The sequence below is a fragment of the Ischnura elegans genome, chromosome 9 (genome assembly GCF_921293095.1).
Source record: "Ischnura elegans chromosome 9, ioIscEleg1.1, whole genome shotgun sequence".
In the NCBI taxonomy this organism is placed as follows: domain Eukaryota; kingdom Metazoa; phylum Arthropoda; class Insecta; order Odonata; family Coenagrionidae; genus Ischnura; species Ischnura elegans.
The window spans coordinates 114711669-114734904 of record NC_060254.1 but is presented as its reverse complement, the minus strand read 5'-3'; the positions used below and the strand labels follow the sequence as shown (position 1 = coordinate 114734904).

The following is a 23236-nucleotide window of genomic DNA, read 5'->3' as shown; positions in this document are numbered from 1 at the left end:
ATTTCTCCCCCGTGATTACCGATGACCTTGAGGGCTGAAGCGTAGACCCTCTCCCTGGAAGTCAATCGCCCGATAGCCTATGATGACGAAAATTACGTCTCAAACCTTATTACTTTCTTTTAACTCACTTCCACTAGCTCCAGGCATAGTTAATGATCTAAATTAACAATTGTCATACTGTTAAGGATACGAGGTAAACTACTTCGGTAGGCCGGCTATATGGACTCAATGACGAGTAATGCTTTTGGCCATTGCTCAGCAATGGATTTCGAATAATGTATAAACAAAAAAGATGAAGCAAGCAGTACTATTAATATGCGTAAAATTGTAGCAATTTCGTGCGTACTTAGCGCAAGTTAACCTTTTATCGTGGGAGCGTTAAATTTTTTTTTTATTAGGCTACACTGCGTTGGGATGTTTCCCCGAAGAATTAATTTTCGCTATATCAGAATTGCGCTATACGAGGCATGGGTGTACTTGGAAGATTCTTTTCTGATTCAAAATGACGACTCCATTTGTAAGAGAGAATTCTGATAAACCGATTTAAGAATGTGATATGTGACTGAAAATCTATGAAATGAAATTCATTGAAATGAAAGGCGGAAAATAGGAGTACAAATGAAGCATTTTAAATGCCATCGAAACTTAAATCGTGGAACTTGGTCTATAAGAATTTTTGAAACTGGAACTATTAGCAGGATTTAAGTGACAATTTTATGCTATTATCCCCCAGTTCAATCTATTATTTCAACTTATCCCTTTATCTTATTTTGTGTGAATTTTTCTACATCGATTATAATTAAAATCACGAAGTGTTAAAAAATACATTATTTTTACGTTGCTGATAATATCTGAAGGCTGAACAGTGGGGTCTACATGATATTATTTGCTTGTTTCCTATGAATGCCGCTACTGACATTCTGCGAGCAAATGGAATAAATGAATCACATTTGCCGTACGTGCGTAGTAAAAATATTCTTTCCGAATTTTTCAGGGCTATGTAGAGGAATACCTTTGGAATCTTCAACCAATTAAAAACTAATTTAATGTCCATCTTCGAGAGTACTTTCATTATTACGAGTGAAATGTTGCTAATTAGGTCTTTTTGTCACGAAAAATTCATTAAATTCGAAAATAAATTGAATCCGCTATAAGTGAGATTAATAGTACCTTTGGGGTACCATTCTCTAGAAAAAACAGGCTTGATTTTCCAAATTATCCATTTTCTTGTAATGAAATCAGACGCATCATTAAATGTGGATGAGATCCTCAGGGAATGAGGCTCTGATTTTTCAAAATATATTTCTATTTCCAGCTGAATAAATTTCGTTCTCTTATGTATATGATGCGTTAGTCTTGGCCAAAGGGTTGCGGAGCCGTGGGAAGAAATGTTTAACTATTCCAAAGAATGAGTTAGTAAAAGGACTAAGAACCAATGCCTCACGAAGAAAGCACTTCGGTTCACAGCCACCCCGGAATTACTTTGGCTTGTAGATCTACTACCATTGTTACAATGAGAAAAGCGAATGTTTGTAATTCTCGCCAATTATTTCTTATCGAAATACAAATGCTAAGAGAGAAAATCTGACGTTAGTGACGAGATCATTCTTCCTACAGAACAAGTATTAGGAGCATAAATAACAGTGGTTCAAGTTTCTATGATTAATGGAATGCAATTTCAAGTTTCGTGGGTTTTTGTACGTATGTTAAGGAACAAACAGCTCTTACAAGTGGTTACGTTGGAGCATAATTCCAGAATATCTTACTAAAATCGTCTAACACCCAAACCTGTAGAGTGGTAGATAAAACTGTAGATGCGCCGTATGGAATTGCTACATCAGACCATGTTACTGACGCTGACATATAGATAAAATGAATCACTAATGTTATTTAAGATCGATGTGTTTAATGTTATCTCGTATCTCATTCATTTTTAAATTGATAGTCACCCAATTTGCTTTTTACTCAAAACACGTGAGTATTATGCGTAGGTACTTGTACAAAATGGACATGAATTACCCAATAAACCTCAAAACCATTGCATAAAATAAAATAAATATTTTTTACCGGTCTAGGGGAACCCCTTCCACTCACCCACATTTTCTCCTACGTCCTCCCGCTCTGCCCCCTTCCAACGAAATAAAAATAGATTTGAGATCCCGAGTCACTCCGCCTCTGCCACCTTCCCTCGCTTTTTGGCTTTATTTTTTTTCTATCGTCCTGCTTTCCTTTCGTCTGGGAAGCGCTCATATTTCACGTTCCCGTCTGCGAACCGCTCGTATTTCACGTTCCCACGAATATAGCGTTGCTTTTTCGATGCATACGACATACGGGAACCTCAAAATCATGAGTCACTCCTCCCCTGCCCCCTTCCTTTGCTCTTTGACTTTCATTTATTTTTTCAAGCTTCCTGCCTTCCCTTCGTCTGAGAATCGCTCTTATTTTTCGTTCCCACGAATACAGCGTTAGTTTTTCGATTCATACGACATGCGGGGACCTTCAGATCGTGAGTCTCTCCTCCCATGCCTCCTCCCTCTGCTATTAGGCCTTCTTTTATTTTATTGTAATAAAGAAAATATGCGAGTGGCTATATGATTAAGAACATAGGTATCCAATTATACTTTTAGAGGATAGTAAAATCAGCCGCATTCATTATTTCTCTTGATTTTTTGCGCAAAATATTAATACTGAAAAGACGGCTTTCCTGATACACTAATCCTACACTGAGAGAACAGGTTTGGATGCTACACCCTAAACCCTTTTGGGCGGGGAGATTTGGATGCGCCATCAAGAATCATGCGACGTCAGAACCAACTCTTTGGATGTGAGAACCAAAGGCAAAGAATGTCACACCAAACACGTCCAGTCATCGTCCTTTGGATGGGAGAACCAAAGTTATGGTTAGTGCACTCAACCGGTTTAGGTACGAAATTTAAATCTATTGTTACGCGCTCTGGTGGCAATCTCATGAAGCTCTCTAGCACCCGCAGTTCTGTGTTCAGCCGTGGAAGCCGTAGACACGTGTGGACTTGTTGTGGGCAAAACGGGCGAACTCTGCTGCCGCTTGTGCTTCGTTGCTCTTGCTGCTCGAGATTATGGACGAGGGGACGGCGAATTTCTTATCGAAGGCTGGACTTGGAGCCTATATCCATGTGTTCGCTGGTAAGTTGCGAGTTGTTGTTTATTCTCACGGCCATTTTGTGTTTATTCTCACCGCCATGTTGCATTAATTCTCATGCCCGCACTACCACCCTTTGCTTATGAGTTCTTCATATTCCCATTGTTATCTCTATGTGCTTATTAAAACAAAGTTCAAACTCTCAGATCATATTTTGTCGGAAGTGCTGCTGTGCTTATTAACATTGACCTTTATTTATTGAGGTTAAATTGTCTCACGTTTCTTGTATTTCCCGATGATATTTATAATATGCTGTGATTGTATTTTAATAATATTTTATGTTATTGGCATAAAATTTGGTAATGATATTAATTCACTGTGTTTTGTGCACTTTTTATGATATTATAACGGTGGATTCATCGAGAGCCTTCCGGAGTAATCATCGAGAGCGTTGGCACGGAGTTTATTGACGAGGAAAGGAGAATATGAACAAGAAGAGATTGAGAAAAATTGTGTGTTTGGAGTGAATTTTATGTAACTGTGTGTTGGAAATAAATGTTCTTTCTAGTGTTCTACAAATATGGATATTTATTTTTCCACCCGCGCATGTTACAATATGTTGAATTATGTGATAATAGATATTATGATAATCACAGAGCTAGGTTTTCTCATTTTTTAGTTGCACTGTCTTAGTGGCCTATTTCAAAATGTGTTGAAAAAGAACAATATTAAGGTGTAGTGGAATTGAACAGGAGGGAGGAAGGGGTAGGGGCGCCATCTTTTGGGCAGGTGATCTTAAGTTTTCATTCGGCATCCAAACGTTGTTCTGATGAGCTACCCAACTCTTTGGTTCTCACACCCAAAGTACTCGTCCATCTTCTTTGGATGTAGCAACCACAGGAGTAGTTGGAACATCCAACTCCTCATCACCCATTCCCTTTGGGTGACACAACCAAATGTATGGACAAGTCCTTTCCTTCACCTCAGATTTGGGTGTGACACCCAAACCTACGACTCTCATATCCAAAGTGTTTTTTCAGTGTAATTTATTTTACTCAAATCCCCCCAAAGAATTATTTTAGTGCCCATTAAAATGCCGTGATAGCAGTAATGTTGTTATTGAAGTTACCAGTGCGCAAGTCCTTTTAACTGACCTTGGACCAGGTAAAAACTGGAGCGGTAGCGCGGGATGACGCGCACTCGGCTACCGCGCAGTCAGCCGAGGGATCAAAACTCCTCGAAGAGGCTAGGGCGAGAGAAATTCATAGCAGAACCAGGCAGAGCGGTGTTGCCAAGCAGTGGACGCCACTTGCTGCTTAGACTGCACGGAGATATTCGGGGGCAGGGTATTCACCGCGGTCAGCGCCGCTCGGCCCGGAATTATGCCGAACTAATAATATACGAAATTTGCACATATTGCTAACAAATTGGCGTCCACACTAATTTTCGGAAATGGGGTCTACATGATGTAATTAGTCGATTCCAGCGATTTTTACACGTTTGTAATCCGGCGTCCGGTATACGGCCGCCAAATTACACTCGGACGCCAGATTGAATGCAACTTGCTCATTAACGGGTGCCAAAATGATAGCGGGATTTATATATATATATATATATATATATATATATATTCTGCATCGTTTTGGCGTCCACCAGAAATAGTTATATATATTGCTATATTATCGCGTATGTTGAACAACCGAGTGATTTCCTACCTTGTGTACTATTTTGTTTTACGAATTTCATATCCAATCATTATGGCCTCCGGAGTATATTTTTTACATTTGATCATCATTTTGGAATCCATTTTGTATATTTACCACCACCGCGGTATCTTTTTGGCTTCCTGCGCTGTTGCCAAATATGTCTATCTTATAAACCTCGCTCTTGCTTGTTATTTTTGTAGTATATAGCTGTTATTGCATTCAATGGGTGAAATTATTCCAATTAACTATTAACTACTGTTAACTAAACGTAATATCACTGTAAAAAAAGATTAAAATCATCATGGGAGTGAACTTCGTGAAACTAGGATTCTAAAAGTTAGCCAAAATTATTAAATGAGTTAATTAAACTCCCTTTAGGAAAAAGCATATCTAAACCCTTGGTTTTTATAAAGCCAAGGACACGACGCACAGTGGGCTAAAATTGAAAAAAGCTGGCCAAATATCGGAGGTCTTAAGTATTATTAAATTAAGGAAGGTTTTTATCAACGGTGTGTTGTAAAGATGCAATCAAACTTATTTAGGATGACGTATGCCACAATCTTGTTTAGGAGCACAATATCAATTAAAAATAGGCAAAAGTGATGCGGGAAGCAAACTCGCCAGGGGATCATGGACCTTCTGGTACTGAAATATCAAGGGAAAAATATAATTTTAGCTTAGAATGTAGCTGTTTTCAGACCACAAGCTGAGAAAACTGTATCATTTATTTCACGTCCACTCGATACGGCCCTCAAAATTACAGAAAAGGGGGTAATTAGGTCCTCAGATATTCCTGAAAAGGGATTTTACATGAGTCTGTGTTAGTATTGTCGATTACTTATTATAAATTCTCTCAACAATAATTCCATTTGAACGATTTAATAAGGAAATCTGAAGAAATTGCGAGAGAAATCTCCAGATAATGAGTGAAGAGTGAATACGTGAGGCTAAAATGTCGATTGAATGTCAATTTAAATGGAATTAATATATTATTGAGTGTACTTATGCGAAGTTCTTTCAAAAGATTCCGAGATTTCTCACGATGATGTAAGGCTAAATCAATTTCTCCAGATGTTGTCCCCCCATCTGTCAGAATATCCTTCAGCAATGCTACGTTAGTTTTCAGAGGTTTTCCCTTCCTTTCATCATCAAGTCATCGGAGTAAGTGAAAGCTATCATGAAAGAAAATTTATATAGCATCCTTCTGAAAGGTCGTACGATTATACCCCGAGAAAAATATTGGCTTCACTATCTTGAAAGACGCGTATTCGCTAGCATTGAGGCTAGAACAAACTCTATCTCCCATTTACAAGGTTCAAGCTCTTATAAAAAAGGTATGCCGCGGCTCGTTGATGTCCCGTTCTTATATTAATCCATCGGAGTCGCGAGGAAGTACCTCCTATTAAACGGCCTTAAATATCCTATTACATTTAATATGAAAGCAAATTTCAGAAATCACTCATTTTGCTGGCTGATTCCAATAATTTCATGTGCACGGATAGCTATTCCAATGGCTGCGTTCGTTGGCATATCAGCGTCGACGGCATTTTACCACGTTTGCTCCTTTCGTAAAGATAGACTTTATCGTACCCCGGGCGTTGGGAAATGTCCCAGACGTACCCAAAGAACGTTTTGTGGCGACAATATTTAAAGCGATTCTATTCACATGTAAATGATGATTCTGCTTTTATCTTTTGAAAGTGCTTTTGTATTTTTAGCGTGGTGCCTTTGTTTTTGTTTTGCGATATTGCCTTCATGGTTATCCATTCCGTAGGACGGGTAAAAATAATTCATTAATATGACAAAATAACTTTTTGTTTATATTCCGCTATAACTAGAGTGAATTAACGCCTTTCACAAGCTGTATTTTACTATTTTTATTTACTTTTTACTAGCTCCAGCTGGAATCTACTACTCCTATAGGGGTGTTGCTAGTAATTATTTAATATATTCGACAGTATCCAGCGCTTTTTAAATTACTCTTTCATTATATCAAACGGCTTTTTGACTTTACTACGTATTTTCCTGAAAATTAATGAAAATGACATGGAGATACTTGTTATATAAATTAACCTCGCTAATCAATAGCTTAAATATTCCTTCAACGCAACCTTTTTGTTCAGCTGTAGATAATGGCGGTATCTATACGGAAAACTCAGGAGGGCGCTGGACTAACCTATTCAATTGAAGGTCTTGAATATTCTTTAAATGATCTACAATCGGGAACAAAACTACTCGTGGGCAGCCTTGTTTTACCGAATTCCTAGGAGTACTGTACAACGACATGTCTCTGGAACCCTGGGGAAATGAGACACATCTCAACGCCCAAGTAAGGGTGATGGGTTTTGACTTCCTATTTCTCTGCTGCTGAGGAAAAGGAATTTGTCAATGCAATAAACGTTATGGAAAAAATGGCTTTGGACGTCATTAGCAAAAATATTGAACAAATCGCGTTCACCTAATATATTGTCGAAAATCGTTGAGAAAGGAGAGGGAAAAGGGGTACAGATCATCAACTGCTTGTAAGAGCATTTCTTTCGGTAAGGAAGTGGCTGAGTGATATTTTTAAAATTTGTGCAAAACAGATTGTGTTGCAGTGACTTTTAAACCTTACCTGCGAAGGAAACGAAAATAACCTTCATTACACCCATGCCTCGTATAGCGCAAGGGATGCGTTCCTTGGGATCTTTGCGCAATACGAAAATGCGTTATATGAAAGCGTTTTAACAATGGGAAGATAGGGATGCGTTCCTGGTGGCATAGGCGTTGGGTATTGAATTTCCTCTAAACCATATATATTCCTATTAACAGACTTAGAAAACCTTTTTCATAAAAACATTTATAATTTAAAATAGCTTTAAAGATAGTAGGCATGCATTCAAAGATTTTTGTTCACGTAAAAAAAAATCGTACGAGCTTTAGAAATTCCCTCCTGTTGTTCGGGTGGGATAACCTCTGCTATCTCAGGGGTTCATAACGCATTGCCGGCAGTTGACAAATTTTCAAACCAACCTAGAAACATTTACTGCCTCATCTAGGCCCCTTTTTCGCCCATCCGAATACCAGGCTATAAATAAGCGTGACGTCCAATAAACAAAACGTTTACGTGGTGCCAGTAAACTATTTGTCCCAGTTTTAGAAAAACCAATGTATCACTTGGTATCTTTCCCTCAGTACAATTTATTATCCAAGCTCTAGATTACTAGCGAACGAGATAGTTGATTTAATTTATGTTCCATTTCAATTTTGTGGATTCTCAACACTTCAATAAAGTCAAGTGCGACAAATCACGCGAAAGGACCGTGCGATACGAAGCAAAGGAGCGGAGAGACGGTGAGCCGCATGGCCAGAGTCAGTGGTGCAATGACAATTTTCAGTGGACGGGATATTTTGCCGCAAATAGCTCGAGAAGTAGGCAACATATCAGAAAACCGAAAAATGTCTTCCGACCGAGTCTTTTTTTTTAAAAACCCTATCCTAATTGATATTAAGTAAAATAAAAAAAACGGGGCAGTCGTGGGACTGGCCCGTTCCGACAGAAGTGAAAACTGATATAATTATTATCCATTTATTTTTTATGTAGATTTAATATTATTAAATAACTAATTTTTCCAGTAATACTCATTTTTCAACAAAAATAGAAATTATTTTTTTCAGCCAACTGTTTATTATTAAATTAAAAATACGATGTGTATGAATAGAAAGTAACATCATTTATACATTAACACGTTGCGTACCGGGGTATTTAAATTCCTTTTAACCCTCTGTTCCGGTGGTTTTTTAAACATCACTCACTGAGCAATCCTTCCATTCGAAAAAATGCCATAACTTATTTAAAAATTAAAATTTTTTCATGCAATTTTGAATGTAATGCTCACAAATAATTTCAGAATCTCTTTCTGGTGTGATACTTCATGAAACATTTTCCCTTGTGGAGTTGAATGCCGCAAGTTGAGCACACATACCTTGTTTCTTTTCTAATTTTTCTCGAAGCGCACATTTTGCATCTTCTTGTGTGATATTTTTTCGTCCCCTTCTCCACAATAGGAACAAGATGGTGTTTGCTAAGGTCTCTCGATAAGCGCTGTGGGTGATCTCTTGAAGGGGCCCGTCCTGTTGGCTTATCATCGTAGTCATCGTCCGAGAATGATTCACTCGACTCCTGCCTACTCGCTGCCCACTCTTTGGCGGTCTGGAGCAAAAAGCCTTTGAATCGAATGCCATTATTTTTGTTTAGGGTTTTATAAACTCTGGAAGCATTGAAAAGAGCGCAATTTATTAGCCACAGCACGACTTTCTTCTACCATTTCATTGTTTTTATCATGAGGGAGTAATAGGATAAGTGCATATCCGCCCTGTCAACACCTTTCATGCACTCGTTGTATTTTATAATACAAGTGGGTTTTTTGATTGCCTGTCCTGTAACCCAATCTTTTACCTTTGAGTTACCCATGCTGGCGTTATGAACAGTGCTAATCATTCTTACTTCCCTCTTGTCTTTCCAAACCACTAGTAACACCTCACCTTTACAAGAGAACGTGCTCTGTGCCTTTTTCAAAGTTTTTGCCTCGCTCTTCAACGCGGGAGGGAGTCCCCAATTTGGTCTTATGGTTCCACACACTCTTACTTTGTTATCTAAGAGCAGTTCTGCAATTTTCTCACTATTATGATAGTTGTCTTGATAGGCATGATGCCAAAGATTGAGATGTGGCTTCAAAAGAGACAAGATGGTTTGTTCTAATTTTTTCCCCTCGGCTGAATAAATTTCTAAATTACTAATGTAGCCAGAATCACTTTCACAAATCATTCGAAGTAGTAAACCATATTTTACAATTTTTGCAGGATTATAGGTCTTGATGTATATAGATAGGATTTTCAATCTTCCTCTCCATGGAATCATGGCTTCATCAAGTGACAATTCCTGCTTTGGTTTCTACACATTTTGAAATTTTTCAACTAAGTATTCCACGGTGGGTCTTATTTTATGTAGTCTATCCGAAGTATCTAAGAATGCTTCGTTATCACTAAAGTGCCACGCTTTCCACATCTGCTAAAATCTGTTTCGCATCAGTAGTCACTAAATATTTTTGTTTCGATGAAAGGATCTGTACTCCAATATTCCTTCAGTGTATCTTTCCTCACTTGACCCATCAGAATCAAAACAGAAAAGATTTTTTTCATTTTAGCCATGGTTATGTTTGACCACTTCCCTGTTTTTGGCGATTCTTTGTATTTATGCTTATTTTGACAGCAATACAAATTGGATTGATGGCACATCATTTCAAAAAAATCATTACCAAGAAATAGTGAGACCACGTCGAGGATGTTAGTGGAATTTTCTGGTAATCACTTCACTGCAGGTTGGCCCAAAAATTGCTCTAAATATCTCTCAAAATCTATTTTTTTCCATGAAGTAGAACTTCCTGCCAAAGCATTGTCTTCATTTTCACTCGCATCGGAGTCACTTTCACTGATAACTAGAGGAATAGGTTTTCTAGTTTCCATATTCACCACAAAATCAGAATCGCTTTCACTTTCGTCGTTATCCTCGTCATACCCTAATGCAGGGGTCGGCAACCTTTTGAGTCAGAAGAGCCAAAAATTACAATTTACAAAATTTCAAAGTTTTAAAGAGTCACAAAAATTTTTCTTACCAACAATAAATAGCACTCGCATAAATATTTTTTTATAAAAAAAAACGAATCTATTTATTCATAAGAAAAAATCTATTTATTCTTATACAAGTAGTGTTTTTTACAACAAATTAGGTAATATATCAGGTGTGTGTAAAAGTCTTTACCGGATTTTTCGCAAAATAAAACACGTTATTTCAAGTATTTCCTTAAAATTTATTTAATCAAAGTATTGACCATTCGATTCTATACATCTTACCATCTCTGAAGTAATTTATGGATAAAATTCTAAAAGAATTGTAACTCCTGTGAGTTAAACCATTAATTAACCCATTTTTTAACTTCTTTGAAATTGGCAAAGTGTTGCTCTGCAAGCACATGTCCTATTGATGTGAAAATAAAAACAAACGATAACATACATTTCAAAAATTTAAACTTTATTAAACAATGTAACTTGTACATAAAAGTAAAAACAAACAAATTCGATGGGAGCGTTGGCTTTGCATGGTGTTAGAAAGTTCGGACAAAATTTGGCTCATAACTTGTTGTTTTAAGTTTCATACATGACTCCAAATTTTCATTTGTTAGTTGGCTACTTACTTTACTTTTAATTATATTCATGCAAGAGAATGCTTGCTCGCACGAATATGTCGATCCGAAGATTGTCAGTACTCCAAATGCCAACTTCTTCACCTCACTGTAGCAATCTGGAAGACTATTCCATGCGTCGAATATAAGTGCCTCAACTCGCGGCAATTCTTTTAAAGCTGTCCATTTTTGTTGCGTTACGTACATATATTTCTGGACCTCCAACTCTTCCAACTTGCTTTTCAACTCTGTAAATTTTCCACTCCACAAAGCTTTACTTTTTAATCGATCAATTGCATTTCTAAAGATCCAGTATCAACTCCAAAGGGCTCAATGTGGATTTCGTCACTATTTGTGTTGAGAGTATTTTCTATGAATGCTAGAGTGGTTTGTTGGTTTTAAATTGCTGAAATCTGTCAGCAAATTCATCTATAATTTTTTTATAACTGTGCTGAAGTAAATCGTGTCAACAGTTGCTCTGGTTTTTTAATCGCGATATTGCTTTAGAAATTGAAAATGAAGCAATTTACCGCTCTGAATATGTTCTGCTAAAATAGTTAATTTTTCTTCGAAACAAACCAATTCTTCTACCAAAACATAGACTGGGATTCCCTTTCCTTGCAGTTTTAGATTCAGCTCGTTTAATTTTGCCGTGAAATCTACCATGAAATAAAATTTTTACAACCATTTGCCGTTCTCTAATTCAGGGTGATTAATGCCTTTTTCATTGAGGACTGTATTTATTTCATTTAAGCACAAAGCAAAACGTTTCAACACCTCACCTTTGGAAAGCCATCGCACTTTATTGTGAAGGAGGTCGGAATACTGAGTCTCCATTTCATTTAAGAATTCTTTAAACTGACGATGGTACAGTGGTTTTGACAAGATGCTGTTAACAATCATGATCAGCTTAAGGTTGGAAGGCGATATTTGGCGGAACTTGTTCACAGGAAACATAATGTAAGTGTATTTTCATTATGTTTCCAACAATCATGATTACCAAATTCATGACCTCAACTATTTCGGCCGGAAATTTTTGGACACAAAGCGCTTCTTGGTGTATTATGAGTTGGAGCGAATTCAGTAGGAAGGCAAAGGTCAGTTTGAGTAGTGACGGACGATTAGAGCGACAATTGCTGGCTTACGTCGTGAACCATGGTTCGCGCCGGACTGGCCCCCACTTCCTTCGCACATCAACAGCACTGCGGCGACGGCTTCATTCGAGAGCTTGCTTCTACCATACTGACGACAGTGACAACGCGTGTCACGGGGGAGAGGTGGAGTGAAAAGCGAGTACAATGGGCTGAGAGAGAGAAATGGTGCCCAATCCTCGTTGGTCGATTCAAAATCGTTTTTAAATGTTATTTTAAAATAAGTAATATTTGCGTATGGAACTAAAGAGCCGCAGTTTCATATCCAAAGAGCCGCATGTGGCTCGCGAGCCGCTGGTTGCCGACCTCTGCCCTAATGGTACATCTGACAAATCATCAGCACACAAGTCTAACAAAATTTCTTCTTCATCCAAAGTGTTGTCCTCCCGGTGTGATGCCATAATATGGAATATTCATATGAGTGGTTTTTAGAGCACAAATGCGTGCAAACCTTCAAGGAAAAAGATAAAAAAGATGCCAACGCTGGTAAGAAGAGGAACGCCGATTCTGGGTGGAGGTGTTGAGAATGGATATATGTGCCTATTAGGGAGTAATGCCTTTGGTTTAAACATGGTTAAAAAGCTAATGTTTAGAATATAACTTTACCCAATCAAACATTATGATGCATCAATTCATTATGAATTACGAACAACAACTGAAAACGTACTAACGAATACGTACTTTACGCTTTAAAACTGTTTAGGTTGATGCGCCTAAATGACAAGAATCTTCGTAATCCGTCCGGAACGTTCGGGAAAAAAATGACGAGAATTCTCGCCATCGGTATGCAACGTGTTAAAATATAATATGCTTTTATTTCTTTTATTTAATATGCTTTAAACCTATAATTGTTCACTATGCATGTGAAAGAAACTGCCTTAAATTGTACTGACCTGTATTTTTATAGCGTGTACACTCTTCTGCACGTTCATGCACGAGCTCTATATATTTAATGAACTTATACAAAATACACTATAGATTTTTATTTTCAATATTTATGTTTTTAAAACAAAAAGACTTTAACAGTCTATATATTAACAAAGTTTATTTACTATACCTAGTGGGCCTGCGTAGTAAAATATCCATTGTAAAATTTTTTAAATTGTATGTGATTGAGAAAAAAATCCTCCCCGGCGGGGAATCGAACCGAGGATGTGACACTAAGAGATGAATTTTAAGACGGAAATGTATATCTCGCAGTAGCGATCGCGGTGTCGGGTCGGTGGCGCTCACGCGAATTCTATGCTTTTCCCCCATCCCGCAAAAGTGCTTAACGCCGCTAGAGAAGTTTTCACTTCAAAAATAGCGCACGAGTCTGCCACGAGGACTATGAAGATATCAAGACGAGTTTTTTAACCGTTTTCGTTCGGAAAGTCACATATGCTGGTGAATGGTTTCCTATGATTGAACATTCGTGCATTACATATTTGTATATTAATTTTATCAACATAAATTTTACTTTAATTGAGAAATATTGAACTGCAACGTTAATCATCGAGATTATAGAATATCACAGTTAACTTTTGCAACGAGTGATACGGAGCTACGAGGTTTGTTCAGAATATATTTTAATCTAATGAATAAAAAATAAGATTGCAACATAGCAACTACCAAAAAAATATACTATTAAGTACATGAAAACTACGCCACATCAATTTTATAATTGTTTTTACTCTAAATCTATTTATTAAAATGCTTTATAGGATATATTTTGCATATCCTGCAGTGTCGACAGCATAATCGCATGTGTGTTTTGCGTAATGTATACGCGGAAGGATAAATACAACCCACGTTCCAATTCGTCTTTTACGTCAGCTGTGAGTGGAGACGACCTCCAGTCCACTTTGGAGGCACAACCAAGTGCACTATAAGACGAAATCACTGTTCAGCAGCTGCTTCTAACTAGACGATGCAATTTTGATATTGCCAGCAAGCAGCCTAGTCAGATCCAGAACCAGGGGCCAATGATTTTGAGTGGGCTAGTGTTTAGTAGCCGCAATCAGAACTGATAATGCTGTGAAATTTCTTTGACTTACAGGCGCTTTGGTTGTGTTTAGTTATATTCTTATTTGGTTGTACTGTATTGATGTTATCGTGAATCATTCATGAATTTTTGCTCCAGCTGGGAATTTCAAAAGATTTTTCAAATTCATTTCACCTATAATTTTTCCAGTTCAACGCCTATTTTCTGGCCTAAATTTGTGTTTTTCTTAATTACAAGGGCAGTAGCTTAATATTTTTATTTTTTATGACTGCTTCGAAATGTGGAATATCATGCAAACCAACAGAATCAAAATGTCTATCACTCTTTGAGTCAAGTAAGATTCAAAAACACAAAGAATAGAATTCTAGGTGGCTTCAACATCTACTCATGAGGTCTAAACAGTGTCTTAGCTTCCATTGAATAAAGTTAAATTTTAAATACAACATGTGCTAACTAATGTATTCCTTGTCCTTTTATATACATAAATATAATATTACTTAGGAGTATGTGAGTAATTTTGGTTGTTTTAAAATTCTAATCCATCACAGTAATAACGTGGCATCATGTTGTAAAATTTCTTTGACTTACAGGCGCTTTGTTTGTGCGTATACATGTTCTGATTTGGTTGTACACTTTGAAAGATGTACTTTTAAGTTAGTGTATGTTACATTTATACATACTATGTTGGTATGCTTGTATTTGGAGTTTGGCCTGTGTCTTCACTCTTCTTTGATGCACTTGCATTGTCTTCCGAGAACAGGGCTCGGGGATGTGGCGGATGGGGATAGTGGCAAACATTGCGTGTGCTCGCACTGCGGCAAGGGATTTGGCAAGAGCAGTCAGCTATTGTGCCACGCAAGGACGCACCACTCGGGGGAGCTCCCCTTTGCGTGTGGGGATTGCGGACGACGGTACGTCAAGGCGAGCGACCTGACCCAGCACGCAAAGAGCCACAGTGCCGTCAAACCGCACAGGTAAAGTCATGAACTGAAAGTCTCCTCTCGTGGAAAAAACTTCGATATGGAGGTGGAAGGAATTCTTAAATTTCTCTCGTCCAATTTGTGAGAGATTCTCAAAACTTCCCCAAGGGTGTCTGCTCACCTGTGAGGCTGTGATGTCGTGGAATCATGTGGGCCTTTTTTTGTCTTTTCAGAATACTCTTTGAATTTGATGAAGTAAGACCTTAAAAAAGTCTGCTTTTGTTCCTCGTAGCAAACTGCAAAACGTAATCAGCTTTATTGAGTTTGTGCGATGACTTGATTTGATATTTCACATTCATATTTCTGGGTCGAATTTGGCAAAGACATCCCCTTGTTCTCCAACCCCTACGCTCTCATATACAAGTTTAATCAGTTACACAGCCTGAAAAAATTGATTTCACCCTCGGCCATACGCCTATTGGGATGATTTGCGGGGTAAAATGTTAAAGCTGTAATTGGGATTGTTGATGCTTTCCAAGTGATTGTAATATTTCAGCAAGGTCGTACCCCTGATCTAAACTGGGACAGGGGGGGAAAGCCATTGTCTAGGGGGGCGCAAACCAAGTTGTGACTTTAATTTATGAAATTATTTCCTTGAAAAAAATAATTGTATTTTAGTTACAAATCTTATACTAATATTTATCATTTTTCGTGGGTTTAAAGAAAATTTGTTAAATGCTTTCGTTGCAATTCAGTACTGATTTTGCTTAAATACTTTTGCAATTTTTGCTTCAAGGGGGGGCAGCTCCCCCCCCCCTGCTCCTCATTGCGTATGGCCATGTATTTCAGTGCATCGGAACTCTTTCACAGGCTTTGGAAAAATTATAGGCACGACAACATTAAGGAATTTCTTCTTTTATTATGTTAACAGTTCATTATTTCTGTCATGTAGTTTCTGTTCACCCAGCGTGACATTTCAATTATTACACTGATGTTTATCCTATCATAACAAAACCATTGAACAAAATCGGTAACAGCATGAGTTTCCCTTTCAATGAAAGCGAAGAGAATTGTTGAGATTGAAATTTAATGCTTCAACTGTTTCTATAAATAACATGTTCATTGTTGTTGTTTTGATTCTGAGTTACTTTACTAAATAAAAATGGAAACCTTAATAATTGAATCAATCGAAAGTTCTTTTACATCCTGAAGTCCATAAAATCTACAAGAATTTATATGAATAGAATATATTCCTATAATGGAAAACCGACTGAAATTGAGAGCAACTTTTAGAAGTTGGAATAATTCATGCAGCTGTGATTTTTACTTAGTTATAATTTTTATAAAATCCTGTTGACTTCACCCACTGCTATATACCTAATAGAGCAGCTTGCGCAGTGATATGTTAATGCTCTCCAGGTCTGTGCAGTGTGTTAAATTAGTGAGTTCACGCACAATTGTAATGCACCCACTGCCATATGCCTTTTGGAATGGCTTGCGCAGTAATGTGTCAATGCTTTCCAGGTGCGTGCAGTGCGGTAAGGGCTTCACCAAGAGCAGTCACCTCAAGCGACACTGCATCACGCACACTGACGAGCGACCCTACTCTTGCGCGGTGTGCCGCAAGGGCTTTGTCGAGAGCAGCGACCTCAACCGCCACATGGCCGTGCACACTGGAACGGACGAGGGGGTCGGAGCCGTGGAGTACGCAGCGCAGGAGGGACGCAGGGAATACGTGTGTCATCTGTGCGGCAAGGGCTTTTCCTTCCGCAGCAACTTGGTGGCTCACGTGCGCACGCACAGTGGCAGCAAGCCTTTCGTGTGCGAGCACTGCGGGAGGGGCTTTGCGCAGAGCGGCAACCTGTGCACGCACTTGCGGGTGCATACGGGGGAGAGGCCCTTTGCGTGTGGCGTGTGCCACAAGCGCTTCTCACAGAAGAGCACGCTCAACCACCACGCAAAGACGCACTGAACATTGTTCGTTGGTTGAGTGAAGGATAATAATAATCATAATAGTATGCCTGGCCCAAATAATAATAATAGTAAAGAAGATTCCGGTTAATTGGGACATATCGGGACTTGTGCACTTTGCCCCAATTAACCCCTCAAGCGCGGCGGGCATTTAATTAAATCCCATCTCAGCGGCCGGATGAGATTTAAATGACTTCGCCTTTTTGGCATACTATCATTCAATAATTTATATCTTTCATAATATACAATCAGTATCGTTGAAAATTTGAGTAAACTTGCCTAATATAATACGCTACTACATAACAATTTTTCGAGCGATTTGAAAGAATATTTATTGTTTTATGTATCTCCTTTTATGAACTAATGAATAAATTTTCAATTTCGAAAGATTTTAATTTGATTTTGAATAAGCTACGAGATGTCTAACATTCCATGCATTAAAAAAATACAATTACATGATGTAATTTAGTTATTTAGGGTTGAAAATGTCATAACAGATTGGATACTTTCGATAGGATTACCCGTTTCGCCTACATGAAATTTACCACTCCGCCCACTTCTCTGACTTTGTTCCATTATTACCGTATCATTTCATTTAGGTAATCATGTGCTAATGTTTCAAACGTCAATATGTGAATATTCAAATGATTTACCTTAGAAAATCTGCTTTGTGTGACATGATTTGAAGCAATCCAAACATATCCCACTGCACATTTTTCACACCAGTACACGCAATCTCTTCATTTCCCATATTAGGCACAAACTGCACACCTCCTATGAGACTTTGATTTCTTCCCAGCTGCAGGAATTTTCTTTAGGAAATGTATTTCTGTGAGTCTTGGTACTAAATTGTGCAATGAGTGACGGCCATGTCCAAACAGTTCGTTTGACGTCGGATATTTCAAAAATATTACCTCGACCAATGGCACGCGAAATGATAAGTCAAATTTTTATACGTGTTTTTCCTATGATCAACATATGAATTTAGGACTGCCGCATTCAATTGTCTCCTAAATAACTTCATACACCACTTGTGATGGCGTTTTCTTTCCATTAGTTACGAATGCAATTACAGATCCTTGAAATTCACCCCTATAATGAATTTACTATAACCTAACACACTACCAGACTTCCGAGTCTCTTTTTTACCTTTCAATATTATTCCCATTTCGTAGGATCCCCAATTGTAAAAAAAATACCACTCACAGTGAGTACACCCGATTAGAATTTCAACACACGGCTTGAAAGAACACCACACAGCATGAATGACTCTAGTGGACTGAAGTTCGTGGTTTAGAAGCTCCCTCAAGAGACGAGAAAATATCTCGAAGGGGCCCTGGTATATGCTGACTGTTTAGATGAAATCTTATCTTCGTTGATTACTGTCCAGAAAAAAATATAAAAAAATAAATGCAGAGTGAGGCACATGGCCCCTTCGCCTAGGACGCTAAGGACTAACGAGGCGGGCCAAACACACTTGGGGCTCGAGGTGACGACAAACAAGCAGAGGACGGAGAGAAGGCAATCAGTTCTGAAGATACCGTATCTCAAGCTAAAGTAGCTGACCCTTGTTGACGTCTCTCAAGCAGAATAGGCGGAAGTTTTCATGATAGAACAGTTGAAGGAAGGCGTTGAGTTTTTGGACCGAAGTCGTCAACCGGTTTAAAACGGAGTTTTATCGAAGCATTTTAAAAACATTTTGAAGGCATAAAGCCGTTATGGATATTTTATTGGAGAGGAAAAACATTTCTTCAAATGATAGAGTAATTAGTTTTAATTTAACATGCAATGTCTGGCGGAGAAAAAATATTGTATACAGTAGGTCAGGAAGCGTACTGGGTACGCATGACGGCGGCATACGAAATTTAAAGGGCGCGTACTGGGTACGCATGACGGCGTTGAGGGGTTAAAGCGGCTGCCCCAATTACGCGAACTATCCTGTATATGGGCTTAAACAAACGTTGAAATGATAGGAAAAAGACTAAAGAATGTTTATAATGCAACATAAGTTTATTAAACTTTTAATTTGAATAATAAATCTGTGAGTTTAATTAATTTATTATCATTTTTGATGCTGAATGAATATCTTTAACTAAGTCCTATCCTCCTGCGATAGTATAACAACAAGAGCTTTCAAAATAGGGCAAGATTAGGAACATTTGTGAAAAATAAGAGTAAATCAAAGGAGGAAAAAAATTAGTATTCTGAAAAAAGAAAAATTAATGTCATCACGAGTATAGAGTCTATGTCGCCGACTCGTGGCCCAATAAATCAGCACGCTGTCCCAATTAAGTGGAGAATACTCTGGGATATTCCTCTATTTGGTTCTGTTCTTCAAGATCTGCCCCAATTAAGCGGCCGCCCCAAGTAACCGGTGGACCCTTTGAACGGATTCTACTGTAATTGAAATGACTGACTCTCGCAGTGTCCATCACTATACAGGGTAGATAAAAATTGTGATGTAAGTTTGAACGCTGGATAACTGATGTCTGTGGATGAGGACCCTTTCAACATTACAACACACCAGGGCTAGGACTTAGTGCTTCTGCTGATACGTCCAATCACCCAGGGAGGCCATTGGAGGGGCGATTCGGAACCTCCGTGGTGAGGGTAGAATAGAATATGAAATTTATTATTCCGGGGCAAGTTTGTCCCTTAGGAACATATATGATTATAAATATCATAGAGTCAGACATATCACAAGAATAAGTTGCTTTACATTATACATCGATTTCACAGAATGCGTCTAAATATATGACAGAGTAGAACAAAAAAAATACATATGTATATACCATAGGGTAGTTTCCTTCATCAAAGAAAACAAAATGCATTGATTGCGATTCGTTACCCACCATTAGTGTATTCATAATAAACAAATTATTTGGATTTTGAAATACCGGGTTAGACGAATGGCAAAGGTCCATTTTTATCCTCATTTGAAAAAGGCCAGATTGGCGCCCATGCGATTCCACTCCACGTGACGTCACAGGGACTTAGTTTCTACAGGAGAGGATAGGAGTTATACATCGTCTGAGGTTACCAATGCATGCATGAGGCACAGAGCTCAGGGAAACACGTCTTAATAATCACCTATTAAAACTTGTTAAGGTCGGAAAGTTTTCTTCGTTTGATAAGGTATTAATTAACCTTTTTTAAGCCAAGCGCTACCAGCTAGCAGGGTACTCAGCTACCCGCTAGCATCCTGCGTCCTATCTGCACTCAGAGCCTCGATCAAGGTCACCTCACAAGGTGGGAGGGGGAACCAGAAATACGTCGCACGGACTTTTTCCTATCATTCCTACTTACCCGTCACGTTTTTGCGCGCTTGAAATTTTTCACTTTTCATTTAATCGCGAAAAATAGATATCGTCATTTAAAAACCTAAAAGCATGAAATACGTACTCCAGGTGTCTTTCGAATTAGGCAATAAAAAATAATAGGAAACCACCCTATTAACAGCGAGACAAACGTATGGAGTCACAAATACATGTGATTTTATTGAATGCGACTAAATATATGACTAAATATGAGGGTAGGGTGGGAAGGACGGAAGGGGATAGGGAATCCTAATGCTGCTGTCATTGGGGTGGAGAAACTGAGGTAATTTCTGGAGATTGGGTCAAATAGCATTTTTCTCGAATTCAAATATCGAATACGAATGTCTAACTACAAATATCAGCAGTCAAATATCGAATGCTGCATTTCTTAATACTAATCTATTTTCCCACCATGCAAACTTTGCAATAGAAACGTCAATGAAAATGCTGGAAACTTTGCGAGTCATTTTACTTCAATGCGTTTCTGAAATCCTAATGCAACTGTCTTAACCACGATTTCTTCAAACTTGTTTGCATGGTGAGCACCGCGCAATTAATTTGTTTTTTATTATATGCGTATTGAAGGTTATATTACCGGCAATGCTTTACTGCTTTTATTGCAAACCTTATTTTAAACAAAGAATCGATAATTAATTTATAGTTAAAATGCATAAAACATAAATTTCGTCATTTAACAGTTTCATGCTGGAAAAAGCCAATGTCGTGAGCATTTGAAATTTTGCATACTTTGTTCTTCATGTTGTTCCCATGGAGTCATCAGCATTATGCATATTTTAATGCTTAATTTTAATGGCAAGTTTTTGTGAACGTAATGTGAAGACCTTCAAGTGAGATATCCCACCATTGTCGACAGATTTAATTGGAATCGCGGATGATCTGTGCTGTGTATTCGAAAGTCTAATGATTGATAACTTTGTGTCATCGAATATTGAATAGTGTAAAAAGCCCATTTTTCAAGGTATTCAGTGAATCGACTATTCGAGCGAACGTCATATCCCTTGTAATTTCCTTTTTCAGAGACCAAAAGTTAGTCAGAAAAAAAGTCGCACATCTAAGACAACAAAATGGCTGTTCCCCAGTGTAATTAATGATCATTAAACATAGCATTCAAGGTTATGTTGACAGTTTAAAGTTTATCTGAAGAATTTCATGGTTTAAAATATGGTGAGAATGAATAACAAATGTAGGGTGTATGCCTCCCACGTGCTGTTTAAAATGTTTGGCTGCGTGCGGTATTGTAATGCTCGCCCCGTGTGAGGGGGGATCGAACCCACACTATTGCCTCGTAGGTTCTCACCTTTGGGTGCCGGAAGTCACGTTTACACAAAAGGTTTGAAGTTAGAGAGGAAAAAAGAGAATTGTCACTGTATCTTGGGATATCCCACCAGCGAGGGGAGATGGAGCGTCAGACGGTGACCCAACGTGTGAGACGAGTGGCTGAGAGACACGAAGTGAATGGGTCAGCTGCCGATTCTAGGCGGAAGGCGTAGTTTAGCCTGAGGGGCCCGGACTTGTTCCTTCCAATGATAGGTGTCGTGGAGCGGAGTAGTTCCAGCGATGGTCCCTCATTCGATTTTGTTTATTCCTTTGTTGCGTTGTTTCCCTCTTGACCTAACAGAAAATAGAGTCTATGGTTGATTAAACAGAGAGAGAAATAAAGATAGCTTCTTTTTATGGTCTACAAAGCTAAAGCCAAGTTCTATTGTTGGTTCGCTTCGTCCACTAAAATTCTATTAGTATTCAAGATCCATATAAATCGTTGATATAACTTTCAATAAAACTTCTCAAGGTTCACAAACCTTGAAGCTTCGGAAAAAAATACTTGTCCAGCTGCACAGGTACGTTGCAAATGACAATTTTCTGCAGGCAGTAACACCGTAACGTGGAGACGTCAAAACCTGCTGCCTGAGGTCATTGGTTTTTTTGCATGAGAATTTGAAAGGATCACATATTACATGATTCATTTGAGTAAGTAATCTTTATTGCAATTGCACAAATGCCTTTACTAAGGGCACTTCTGATCAGTTTAGATATACACATTAATTAAATTGCAGGAATATTTCTCGGGTTTCTCACCGGGTGTCGTATCGGGTTGTAGTTCCCAACGTTTCCATGACTAAGTCCGTCATCGTCATCAGGGGGACTTAGTCATGGAAACGTTGGGAACTACAACCCGATACGACACCCGGTGGGAAACCCGAGAAATATTCCTGCAGAGCATACGCCGGGAAAAACTCAGATTCTACATTAATTAAATTGACGACGTGTTACTAGAGAATTAATTTCAACTACGCTTATGGAACTGTTTAAGGCATTAATTTTCAATCATCTCCTAATTGTGACTCAATTATCATCAACTTTCTTTGTTATCTTTTCCTTATCACATCATGCTAAGCATTAAAAATAGAAAATTCGCAGTGGGATTGAAAAAATGAGAATATATTGGAGAATGTATTGCCTAGTTCAAGAATCACCATCCTCGACTCGGCTCGATTCTCGCGAGTAGTTTTCAACGCGATCAACAGGAGCACACTTCGCGGAGTACGCCCTCACTTGAAGGCTCCCCCAAACCAACACTGCCGTCAGCCTATCTTGGTAGCGTTTATATACCACGTTTTTATGCCCCTAGAGGACCCACCCCTCCTCTAGTTGATCTAGTGGAGTGTGCTGAATCTCCACATTTAGAAAAATACCTATGGCATCCAAGAATGGCGACCTAGATCGGTTTTTGGAAATCACAAGTTTTCCCTGAATTTTCCCATTCGCTTTCAGTGCCTCCAGCCATCCTCTCCCACGTCTCCTCGCTTCTGCAAGTGGACGCAAATAA

The 23236-nt window shown here is 38.4% G+C and overlaps 1 protein-coding gene across 1 annotated transcript in view; it reads left to right on the top strand.

The window, feature by feature from the left end:
- LOC124165051 (zinc finger protein 239-like) overlaps positions 1-17170 on the top strand; it is a 29888-nt gene extending 12718 nt beyond the window's left edge. Inside the window, exons 3-4 of the mRNA XM_046542289.1 lie at positions 14941-15154; positions 16625-17170. Coding sequence (XP_046398245.1) covers positions 14941-15154; positions 16625-17072 — 662 coding nt within the window. The 3' untranslated portion in view covers positions 17073-17170. The remainder of the gene's footprint in view (positions 1-14940; positions 15155-16624) is intronic.
- Positions 17171-23236: the final 6066 nt, after the last annotated feature.